The sequence below is a fragment of the Pseudochaenichthys georgianus genome, chromosome 14 (genome assembly GCF_902827115.2).
Source record: "Pseudochaenichthys georgianus chromosome 14, fPseGeo1.2, whole genome shotgun sequence".
Lineage (NCBI taxonomy): Eukaryota > Metazoa > Chordata > Actinopteri > Perciformes > Channichthyidae > Pseudochaenichthys > Pseudochaenichthys georgianus.
In genome coordinates, this window is record NC_047516.1 from 18,973,781 (window position 1) to 18,986,396 (window position 12,616).

Here is a 12,616-nt window from a genome sequence, read left to right on the forward strand (position 1 = left end):
ATTTTGTCATGCTATGTGCTATAGCTTATCCGAACACCAGAGGGCAACATAAGCTTTAACAAAACTAAAGTGTCCTTTGTTCCAATACTTCAAAAATCTAAAACCAGGTAAACAACATAATATTTTATTTTACATGTTAAATATATTATCATAAGGGTACTGATTATTCACTTAGTTATTAACATCAGGTGTTTTGTCTACTTGCAAATGTAAGGGCCTTGCTCATTAGGATTGATTCACACATTCACACGTTTAGCTATGCCAGCGTAAAATTGATTACCTAATTTCTCTGATCCAATCAGCTTATAAAAAGTAATGACAACAATACATTTTGACCAATTCAACTATTTAATAAAAAAAACACACAGCATACAATGTAATCGACAGATGTTGGCAAGAGTTACATGTTGGCAGTCAGGTTGATTTACAATTCAAAAACTTCCAAAGACAAATGGCAAGGATTAATGGCATTGAAAACATCTGAAACTCATTTATTCTCTTTTACGTTGTTTCAAGTAATAAAATCTAAATCTGTTGCATCAAAACAAAACAAATACTTTAAAAAGGATTCTTGTAAATTAGATTAAACATAATAAAATATATGTTTGTTGAACTAAAGTTGAGGCAAAAAGTCATCAATTTAACAAAAAAAGACTACAAGACATCTGTGGCATGTGGCAAGACATCTGGCATATAATAAAACTTCATAAAACTAAATCCCAAAGAACAAATACCGGCACTTGCTCCTGAACACAACATCTGCATTTGATGCAGGAAAAAAGTAAACAAGAAACTAAAAAAAATCATCATAAAGAGCGATACCAACCACCAAAACATTTCCAGTTAAAATGACTGGAAAGTAGTTCATGTTGATTCAGGCGTTTGCATACACATTTTGATGAACATTTTCATCGTGTGTGTGTGTGTGTGTGTGTGTGTGTGTGTGTGTGTGTGTGTGTGTGTGTGTGTGTGTGTGTGTGTGTGTGTGTGTGTGTGTGTGTGTGTGTGTGTGTGTGTGTGTGTGTGTGTTTAATGTGTAAGAGTACTCACACTTTCAGCACTGCCCCCACACACAGCGACAGCACCAGAATGGCAAGGATGGCAAAAGCAATGTAAACATAGACAGGTACAATGTCCCATGGGTTAGATGCTACCTCTCTTTTTTCTAAAACACACAAACACACACACACAAATACACACATACTTAAATGTATGTAATTTAAATATGTATTCATTTTATTGTCTTATCCCCCTATTAATAAAGGATTTATTCAATTGATTGGTCGGTTGGTCGGTTGGTTGGTTGGTTGGTTGGTTGGTTGGTTGGTTGGTTGGATGGTTGACAAAGGTTGACAAAGGTCAGGTTTATTTACAGTTTACTCAAATAATCAATAGAACATCTATGAATTAACATAGACGCGTGGACTAACATTTCTTCACAAATGTCACAAAATATAAAGACTAAAGGATTAAATTATACTCAATAAAACCTGCCAACAAGGCAACAACTTGATGAGGTGAATATCAGCAACACATTGAACATGAGGCAGGAAGCTGGATACAACAGTTATGGGTGTCCTTCTCTAATTGGCCAGGTTTCAATTATTGAATGGCCGTGCAGAAAAGAAACCTCATGAAACAGACAGATTTCCACAAGGGGGCACTCAGTGATTACTTAAAGACCTTTTAAACACAATTTGATGCCGACATCAGGGTTCCTCCAGGTCAGTGTGACTCTTGAGGAATTGTTTATTTAAACACAAAAATCACTTAACATAATTATTACTTAGAGTGAATCAGGATTTGGAATGCCAGATTACAAATAAATCCCTCAGCAATTATTTCACAAACAAACACTACATATATAACTCATGGGAAATTCTAGAAAAAGACTGGGACAGTATTGATGAGCCTTTTAAAAATATTGTATGTTTTCCATAGTAAGCTAGTTTGTCACAAGCTGGTAACCTGATTTCATGCTAGAAGTTGTTTTGTTATAGAGAACAATAAAATACTGGGTTTACTGTGTTTTCCCATCATAATGTAATGTTTACATTTGAAACATCTTTACCTGGTTGGCATGTCTGAGGACTCCACTCACTCCAGAAGCCCTTGTTTGCACAATACTTGCTCAACTTGGACCGAACCCTGAAGCAGTTTCTCTGAGTGTCGTGGATGGAGGACAGTTTTAGACTCTTCTGATTGGTTAAAATCTGTTGCTGTGAATGACAAAAAAAAAGTATATCATTATTTAAATATAATATAAGTAAGTTAAAGCACATTAACTGTAATGCTTTACAGGCTAAAAGCAACATTATTCACCATTCATGTAGCCTATTGTTTGGTTCATTAGGTTGTGTCACACTAAGGTTTGATACATCTTCTACTTGCTTCTTGCAGCACTAACTAGACACACACAAAGAGTTGGCACATGGTGAAATAAATGCTGACATATAGCAGGCAAAGACCCGGATGAATGTCTCACGAGTGAAGGTCTTATAAACGTAATAAAACTATAAAAAAGTAAGCTCTAAAAGTAAAGTTAATCTAAATTATATCCAAATCAAGATACAGTCTATTGCAATTTCCAAATTGCTAGATGCCCAATATTTGTCAGAATACATATTGAATTAAATTCTGTCATGCTGAAAATATTTCCTGCCTTCTACATAATTTCAGGTGTGTGTGGACTGTCAATGTGTGAAGCTCTATTAAAAGAAATCTGAATGAAATGGAGTTGTGAAGAGCAGAGGCGTAGCTGTGGGTGGGCCCGGGTGGGCCTGGGCCCACCCACATGCACGTCTGGCCCACCCACAGCCAATCAGCGCTTCATAGCGCAGAGCCGGGAAGCCCAGAAGGAAGTGCCACAAACTGCAGTTCATCTAGTGGCCGACAGGGGATGGATGCAAAAAGGAGCAATTCCCATAGACCCCCATGTTAAAATGCCCAACTTCACAGCAGAAATAAACATGTTTCCAGCCTGGATCCAATAAAACTTATTCTGGATATAGTTAGATTCCACCTTCATGACAATGGAATAGGGAGTGCATTTTTTTACCGTGAATTTTTATAGTAAGTAAAGTAACTTTTGCCGTGAGTGAATGAAAGTATTATTTCTTCTTGAGGTCTGCAGTTTAGCGTGGACACATTTGCTGAATATGAAAACACTCAGTGTGTGCCCACTGTGCGACTGTCAAGGATAAACAACCTGTGCCCCCGATATATGTTGTATGTATTATTGCTACACAAACATTACATTGCAGTTTAAGTGTCGCCAACTCCGTTTAAGAGATCTATCCCCCGTCTGTGTGCGAGGGGGCGAGGCAGTTTACACACACGCAGCTGCTACATGCAGCAACACACACACACACACACACACACACACACACACACACACACACACACACACACACACACACACACACACACACACACACACACACACACACACACACACGGAGGAGATGGCGGAGAGAACGCGCTCCGAGCTGTGGTTAAACTATAGTCGTGTCGATGTGGACAATACTCGTTACCAAAAGTGGAATAAGAGTTTAGCATGTAAGGGCGGTAACACGAGTAATTTGTCTAAACATTTATCAAAAGTGCTCCACATCCAGACGGAGGAATGCACCGGGTTCGACTGTCTTTCTCGCAGCTCTGTAGCTTCATCCACGAGTAACGTTTCCACGTCAGGTGTTATGTATGCTAGCAGCAATACACGGAGTTAACTCCATTATACAAACATAGGTTAATGATTAGAGGAAACTGAGTTATTTATTTTGTTAAAGTTTCAGCTATTCTGTTTACAGTTCTGTCATCAGATTATTTAGTACGATTTGTTAAAACATTGTTGTTTCTTTTGATGTGAAATATTATGTATTTAATTTAAATAAAAAGCAATGTTAGTTTTGTTCACAATTTGTTTAGTTAGTTGACCTCATTTTTTTCTCCAAAAGAACCGATAAAAGTAATGTTAAATGACCGGATCGATAAGACATAGACATACTTTATTGTCATTTCAACAAGACACAGAGTGTACTATTAAAACGAAATTTCGTTGTACTGGCTTACAGGAACAGGACAATATAAAAACTTGCTAAAATTGTACATATAAATAAATAATAGTGACGTGGTGCTGATCAAATTAAAGATAAAGTGTGCGTTTCAAATATAAAGACTTACGATACATATAAATAAGATAGACATACTATATAACAAATATGTGCTCTTTACACAGCGTAATGTAATCTTTATGTTACTGGTCTACTTGCTGTTCAGCAGTCTGATGGCTTGGGGAAAAAGCTATTGCAGAATCTGCTGTTCTGCTCTTAATGCTGCGGAACCTCTTGCCGGAGTGCAGCAGGGAGAACAGAGCGGTGAGGATGAGTGGGGTCTTTAAGGGTGTGTTCACACCTAATAGTCCGCTCTCTGGTGCGCACCAGACCACAGTTTGTTACATTGTTTCATTTTTCAGAAGGTTCGGTTTGCGTTCACACGGGCAAAACTCAAACGGACTATAAACTACGGACTAAAAGTCATGTGGGGTACAAACGCAAATCCCGGCAATTTCTAGCGGAGCCTCCGCCATGGAGCATCGGCACTTTCGGCAGGTTATTCTCATGCTGCTGTTAGTCTGGAGATCAACAGACATATGATTATATAATCAGACAACGTCCGTTAAAAAACATTATTACATGGCTTTGTTGACTGTATACAGTTTGGCTGAAACTAACTGACAAGACAAGAGCGACAAGAAAACAGCGGTGCAGTAACCATGAGAGACGTTCTGCAGTCTGCAGAGGAGGGAGTTTCACCGACGACAGGTGTTCTTACTTTTATGTAGCTGACGGAGAATTTTTACTTTACACGTCACTGTTCAACACTTAATTCTGCTTTACTCTTTAACTAAACAACCGCGGATGTCTTGAAAGACTCTTTCGCTAAAGATTTTTGAAGATATCCGCGTTCTTGTGACTCGTAAATACTGTGCTTCCTATGTTTTGGTGCGGACTGCGTTCACACCAGCGATGAACCGCTCCAGAGTTCGCAAGCAAGCGCTCCGAGACCACCTATTTTAGCGGACCAGAGTCCGGTTGTTTAGTTCACTTCAGAGGTCTCGGACTGCGTTCACACCGACCCAAATGAACCGCACCAAGCGGCTAAACGCACCAGGGTTCGATTCAACCGGACTATACAAGGCAGGTGTGAACGCACCCTAAAATGTTCTGGGCTTTTGTCAGGGAGCGTTTCGGTGTCTCTGATGGGAGGGAGAGAAACTCCGATGATCTTCTCTGCTGTCCTGACCACTCTCTGCAGAGACTTCCAGTCTTTGGCGTTGCAGTCTCTCGACCAGATGGAGATGCCGCTGGTCAGCACGCTCTCTTTGGTTCCTCTGTAGAACGTGGTGAGGATGGGAGGGGGAGCTGTGCAGGAAGTGTAGGCGCTGCTGTGCCTTCTTAAATAGTGATGTAGTGTGAGTGGACCAGGTCAGACTGCTTGTGTTATGCACCCCCAGGAACTTGGTGCTGTCTGTAGTCTTCACTGCTGTGCCGTTGATGTGGAGTGGTGGGTGACAGTGCTTTTTTTTCCCGAAGTCGACAATCATCTCTTTTGTTTTATCGACATTCAGGATCAGGTTGTTGGTGTTACACCAGTCTGTCAGATGTTTCACCTCCTCCCTGTAGGCCTGTTCGTTGTTGTCCCTGATGAGTCCCACCACTGTTGTATCGTCCGCGTACTTTATGATGTGGTTGGTACTGAACCTGGAGCATAAGCATAAGCGCTATCGATAAAAGTAGTAGTACCGTTAAAGCCTTAACGATACCCATCCCTATGTGGATATCAGTTGTACACACATTCTGAGGCCGCCGTGCCTATGTTTTTTGTTTTCACTGCTAATTTATGCTTATGTTCTATTAGTGCATTAAAAAATCATTAAAATCATTAATGAAGTTTCAGCTCAGACCCCACACTTAATATGTCTCCCCCTGGCCCACCTACATTTCTCCAGGCCCACCCACACAATAATTCCTGGCTACGCCACTGGTGGAGAGTTGCATGTTCTTTGGTTTCTCACTTCATTGAAGGCAATAAGTGAACCGTGCTCCTGTTCTAACGCCCCATTGAATCTGTCTGCCTTACTGGAAGTGTGAGATCACAATCTCATTCACTGCCAATTCCATATTCTACCTTGCCCAGGTGGTGGTTTTGAGTGGTGAGTTGCAGTTAAGTTCTGCATCCGTCTGTGACAGTGCTCAATCTCAATCTCAATCTTTATTTATTTATATAGCACATTTAAAACAACCTTCGGCTGACCAAAGTGCTGTACAGGGCAGGCAGTAACTACAATAGTGAATAACCCAATGGGAGTACGATAATAAAAACAATAATTAAAAACATAATAAAAAGCACAATAACTAGAAACAATGCAGCCGCATTTTGGACCAGCTGCAGGCGACGGATCAAGCACTTGTCAACAACAATATAGAGGGAGTTACAGTAGTATAAACGAGACGTGATAAATAAGTGGATTAGCTGTTCAAATTCCTTACTAGGAAGATAGGCTTTTACCTTCCCCAGAAGCCGCAGCTGGAAGAAGCTTGTCTTGACAACTGAGCTTATCTGTTTGTCAAATTTAAAACAGTTGTCAAAGATGACTCCAAGATTTCTGACAGAGGGACGGCTGTAGGAGGCTAAGGAGCCGAGTACACTATTAAAGCCATCCAGGAGTTCAGACTGTCCAAATATTATAATATCTGTCTTCTTTTCATTAAGAGTCAAGAAGTTGATTTCCATCCATGATTTTATGTCTTTCAGACAGCTAAGCAAGGCAATCCTAGATTCCTTATTTGCTGTTATAGGCAGGTATACCTGCAGATCATCTGCAAAGCAATGGTAAGAAATGTTGTGCTTTTTAAAAATTGACCCCAGAGGTACTGTAGTAAATACAGACTGAACAAAATGGGGCCCAGGACAGAGCCTTGTGGGACCCCATATGCTAGTGGGGCTGCAGCTGAAGAATACTGGCCAAGATGCACAGAAAAGGTCCTTTCTGACAGATAGGATTTAAACCATTTTAGGACGTTACCTCTAATACCGACACACAGTTCAAGGCGTGATAACAAAATGTGGTTGTCAATGGTGTCAAAAGCAGCAGACAAATCTAAAAGCACAAGCACAGCAGAATTCCCAGAATCAGCAGTTAAAAGAAGATCATTCAAAACTCTTAGAAGAGCAGTTTCCGTGCTGTGGCGTGATTTAAAACCAGACTGAAACTTCTCTGATATGCAGTTTAAAACAAGGTGTGACTGCAGTTGTGCTTTGGGTGTTTCCGTCTCTGAAGCGATGGGTGTGGACCTAGCTCAGAGCGATGTGGATCTGTGTTCAGTGAGTGGTGTATGTGTTGTGTGTGTTCCATGTGTTGCTGCTGGTGAGCAGTATAAGGTGTGTTTTATGGGGGGAAGTGTTACGTGCCGTAGTGTGTGTGTGGTCGTGTGTGTGTGTGTTTTCCTCTCTCTCCCTCTGATTGTCCCCAGGTGCAGCCTCTCCCCAGGTGCTCCTAATTGACAATCAGGGCTTCCTTATAGGACCGGAGGAGGACGGCAGTGAGGGCCTTCTTTCTCTCCTTCTCGTCTGATAGATAGTGCGGTAAAGGCAATTTCTGAATATTTACTATATGAGTATAAGACTCGAAATTGGCCTTATCCTGTTGTATGCAAGTGACTTGGCAGGGATTTTTATAACTATTGTGCATTTCACAATTTATGTGGAAACAATTCTAGGGAGTGCAGTTAGTTTCTCTCAACAGAAAAAAAAATTCATAATAAGTTAACCATACCGAAGTAATTTTCCCATCAGGTCCCTCTTGATTGTGTTCCACCTTCCACTCCAGGCAGTGAGCAGGGACCCTCCCAGCAGGACTGTTCCAGCGGAGATCCAGCTGCGCATCAGGATCTGTTCGCAGATCAAGCTTCTCTGTTGTTCCCGGCTTTACTGCAGACAATTAGGAACAGATTTCAGATTGTGACAGGAAGCTGAGAGGATCAGATAAACCCCCAAAACACCTGCTCAAACTATGAGGGCGGTAATCACTCTAATCTCTCTGATGCCCCGGCCACACGAGGACGAAAACGGCTAAACGCATAGGATTAACGCAAACGCAATCGCAAAAAACCTTCCGTCCACACGCAATATTCACCAGATAGTGTCTGTCCACACGAGACCGCTCCGTTTAGCTCCAACCGCTGGAGAAGCTGCAGTACATATGCAGGAGCTTGTACGTGGCGCTGTAACTTCCTCCACAAAAACAGCGAAGAAGCATGGTTGTCATGGTTGCCCTTCTGTTTATTCTCCGCGGTGGGGGCCGAGGGAACCGGGCAGAGTTTTTCGCCAGTCAACGTGTATTAAAGTTTAAATCTTCCGACAAAATTATAAAAGTGCCGGTCAAAGGTCTTCTTTGTTATTTATTGAGCTTTAAAACAAATGAATAACGACTCTATATAATATAATAATAAAATACACGGAGCCTCTCTTTTTCCTCCCTCTCTTTGGACAGCGCCAGTGTCTGTCTCATGCAGCAGCTGATCCAGTAATGAGTGACCCGGCCGACAGTAATAAACATATTTATAACTAGTTTAGGTAGTTTGAGAGGTGTCTCCGTCCTGTCAGATTAGACTTCACTCGCGTTTATGTCCATATCGAGAGAAAGATAAATAATCTGAATTCAGTGTGCAGTTTACTTTGACGCGGGGGTGAGCAGCAGAGGTGGGGAGAGGCAGGGCTATTGCCTCATCATTATCAGAAAATGATCGTATAGGGCGTACACACGGAGCGGTTGGACCCCCCAGAGCGTTGCGTATGCCGTTCTATCCACATTGGGACCCGTTATCGTTTCCGCAGTCGTTTAGTGCCGTATTCGGTCGTCCTCGTGTGGCCGAACGGTCTATATGGCACTAAACAGTAACGCAAACGACCGTTTTCGAAAACGGTTGTTGTTGTGGTTTAACTACTCCAACATGCATGCACCTTGGTTTGTGATTTGAAGGGAGACAAATGCTGGTTTCAGGGGTCCTTCCTGGGAGGAGCCATTCACACAGAAGTTGATATCAGTGAATTCAGGGAGGGAGCTCTCTGTGAAGTTGCAGCCGCTCCTGGTTTCACCTGTTTTGACATATGTGGGGCATTCCTCTGCCTGCTCCAGCTCCTTGTGCCTACAAATCAGATAACAAACAGCTTAATGGGAGCTATCTGTTCATCCAAACAGTTGTATTGCTAGTGAGTGAAATGTGAAGAGGTTTAAGATGATCTCACATGGTACAAAGGCATTATTTTCATGGTACTCAAAAACTCTCAGAATTCAGTAAACTGTTTTTTAGGATAATAAACTATTCTCAGCACAACTGAGGCTGTTTGGTCAGAGAAGTGGACAAAGCCAAGGGATCAGCAAAGTCTATGATTCTAACTTACAGTCATGATTACCTTTAAACATTTTCAAAGATTTCTATCTAATAGATACTTCTTTCTGAACCAAAGTGGTGGATTGGCTCAAGCGGCTATAAGTCTCATAGTGGTCACATCACATACCAGAAATAAAGATGTTGCTGTGAGTTGGCCGGCAGCTTTGGGCTTCTTCCCCAATTGCACTCCACGTATTTCATGTTATGGTAAACACAGACAAAATCCTGCACAGGGGTACCAACGCCTAGAGGAAGAAAAGGTGATAAACAAACCATATATGTTCTTATGTTGTTGTTCAACATCTGACAGGACTGACCTGTGCTGGGAGGTTTCTGGACCACTTCAGTGTAACTGGAGCTCTTGATCAAAGTGTCGTTGGTGCACGGACCTCTCAGCAAAGTGTACACTCTCACTCTGATATCTTTCATCAGATCAAACTGGGCTGTGTAAGTCCTCTTAAACGTCCTGATAGGCTGCAAATCCAGAAACACAACCATGGTATTTACATCACAATTTATATTTGTGTAAACCACACTCAACAGCGATGCCTTTTGATATTTCTGAGTCAGGTTCCTGGAAACCTGACGCTTTTCTTCCCTTTAAGCTTTTATTTATAGTCTGTTATTGTCAGTCAGTCCTGACTCCTATTTAAAACCAAATTCAATAATAATATACTTTATGAGACTTGGCTGTGGTAAAATGATATTCAAACTCAAGCTGCAATAGCATGCTGGATTTTAATACTTTTAAAATCCACGTGCAATTGGTCCGTCTGAGCTTCATTCATGCATTTTCATATTCATCCACCACATACAGATAAGATCATTATCTTAGTCATAAATTATTAGTCTTCTCACTTTTCATTCCAATCTGACTTAAACACCAGTACATTTTATAGTTTCTTTATTCAGTATATGGTTCCATAAGATTGTAATAAAGTGGTGAGCACTTACACTCCAGCTGTCACTGTATGAGTTGAAGTACTCCAGCTGATAGAGATGAGAGCACTCTGTCTCATTGATCTGACCGGCTGGGGGGCTCCATGAAATCTGGAGACGTCCGAAATGCCCAAGGTCTAATATCACAAGATCGTCAGGAGGATCCACTGCAGGGGAAAACATATATTTAACAATTATTTAATGAACAGTGTCTTTTTATTGAATTTTTTTTTTTAATTAAACGGTTAATATTGAATCTGTGTTCAGACACATTTCTTGTAGACATTTGCACAAACTAATTAGCTCCCACACTTGCAACACCTGCAGAACTACACACTTAATTTGCCTCCCCAGTGAATGCATCTGCTTTTATTTTTGACTGGTTTCCTCATCATGCATGCGACTGATAAGTTAAATATGATGTAAACAAAGTTGGACCCACCTGTAAGACCATCGCAGTGCATGCTCTCCCTGCAGGTTATTAAGAGCAGCATCACAGCCATCCAGGATACACTCGCCATCTTCTTATAACCAAGAAGACTATAAAAAAAACTCAATAAAGAAGTTGTACGATCTATTTAGTTTGACCGGATTAAAAAAAGAAAACAAATTAAAAACCTTCCCAAAAATTGGTACAAAATTAACCATTTAATATTAAACCAAGTATAATTAAATAATAAAAACTATAAATATAACTTTAATTCAAACTCAATGTAGCCTACTTACGTTGCGTTAGAGACCGTGTTCCTTTAAAGCAGGATCAGTCTTGTGTGGACAAACACTGAGGGAATATTCCGAGAGGGAGGGGCGTCTGTTCTCCGGTGGTGGTGTCTCACTCTGCTGAGGGAAGTCGGTGAGACTAGGGCTGCAGTCGGATAGTTTAAAAATCAGCTCCTAAATTCTAACCCTATCGTCTATTCCTTGACCTCTGAGTGAAACGTCACGGGGTTAAGGGATAGTGGATAGGAGAATTTAAAAGGACTTAGGAGAAGAGACTGCGGTACTTTAGAGAATCCGAATGCACTTTCACTATCCGACGTGTTTATGATGCGCCAGCGGACGTCATTGTGTGCGTCTGCTGCTGTGGGGAAACTATGGAAACCACAATTTTCTATACAGCGGACGACAACATGGATGTTTAATAAGAACGAGGGACTACTGTAAACTCATCTAGAGACTCTGCACCGTGCTCTGATGCTGCTGCTTTGCTTTATGAACGTGGACAACAGAGAAACATATTCTTCAGGACCAAAGTTGGAATTGAAATAAAAAAGGAAAGTGAAACTGCTCGTCACCCTCTCCCTCCGGTCCACATTAATACAAATGATCCCAATACGTATGATTGTATGAACTAAAGATCTTAAAATCAATACAGATGTATTTATTATAAACGTTAGTCCTTAACATCTATCACTGTGTATATCACCATTCAAACATCTTTTAAAAGTTGAACAAACCCCACACAGCTCAGTGAAGACTGAAATGTTGACTTTATTTGATAATTTCAGTAAAAACTAAGGTTCATATTTCTCTCTTTGATTATAATACTGATGAACGTTCAAAACAAAGCACTTTGGCAACTTACCACCTATGTTTTAAAAAGCTTAATAAGCACCGTAACTTTCATGATATAATTTCTCCGTCATAATCGTTTTTTTTCCGTGAACGGCCGACTGTTGAGTGACGGCAAATGCTGCGGCTGCAAGGCATTGTGGGGCAGCATTTTCGCTTCTCCTGCCGGTTAGGGAAGTCCAGTGGTTCCTAAGCTAAAGGAGGTTATACAGGAAGTTTGAAACCTCCTTTCCTATCATTCTCATCATTCTAGAGTATTCGAACGGCACTTATCATGGCTGCCACTGAGGGACTTCCGGGTCATTTCACTCCTTTAGGAAGGTTCCTAAGCTAAATGGACTATTCGACTTCAGCCATGGCCCCTTATCCGCAACTTCGTTTTGGCGAGAATGCGATGTGCTGAGGAGGAAGGGGGCTGGCATGGGGGTGTATGCTAATTATTACGATGTTGCCAGAATTTGTGAATGGAAAAAAATAATTTACCTGGGATGTCTGCCCACAAATACATACTAAATAATCATCTCTTGAATCTCCTGCAGACAAAGCAACCAACTTGAATCTCAATAAATCACTGAAATGATTAAATTACTCTGTTGGAGTACAGTTTATCCAATTCGAAATTATTTGTATTATTATTCCCAGCCACAATA

General features: G+C 41.0%; 1 protein-coding gene across 3 annotated transcripts; it reads right to left on the minus strand.

Moving 5' to 3' along the window:
* Positions 1 to 329: 329 nt before the first annotated feature.
* Positions 330 to 12,308, minus strand: il13ra2 (interleukin 13 receptor, alpha 2). 3 transcript variants are annotated; one of them, XM_071205409.1, is made up of 9 exons: positions 11,980 to 12,308; positions 10,837 to 11,231; positions 10,410 to 10,561; positions 9,773 to 9,929; positions 9,583 to 9,700; positions 9,025 to 9,209; positions 7,838 to 7,992; positions 2,072 to 2,219; positions 330 to 1,165 (listed from the first exon to the last, which is right to left on the minus strand). In XM_071205409.1, exons 2-9 carry the CDS (start codon positions 10,913 to 10,915, stop codon positions 1,047 to 1,049), a joined length of 1,113 nt encoding a protein of 370 aa, XP_071061510.1. In that variant the 5' UTR covers positions 10,916 to 11,231; positions 11,980 to 12,308; the 3' UTR covers positions 330 to 1,046. The 3 variants fall into 3 exon arrangements, with proteins under 3 accessions (XP_071061510.1, XP_033955309.1, XP_033955310.1); XM_034099418.2 differs by having other exon boundaries at positions 1,125 to 2,219; positions 10,837 to 10,934; positions 11,121 to 11,231; XM_034099419.2 differs by having other exon boundaries at positions 1,125 to 1,252.
* Between the last annotated feature and the right edge of the window lie 308 nt (positions 12,309 to 12,616).

Coding starts and splice junctions, on each gene's coding strand:
- il13ra2 (XM_071205409.1), bottom strand. CDS start 10,915: ATGGCGAGTGTATCCTGGATGGCTGTGATGCTGCTCTTAATAACCTGC. Junction 7,993..9,024: donor CCTTCAAATCACAAACCAAG/GTGCATGCATGT, acceptor AATTGTCTGCAG/TAAAGCCGGGAACAACAGAG. Junction 2,220..7,837: donor CTGATGGGAAAATTACTTCG/GTATGGTTAACT, acceptor TGTCATTCACAG/CAACAGATTTTAACCAATCA.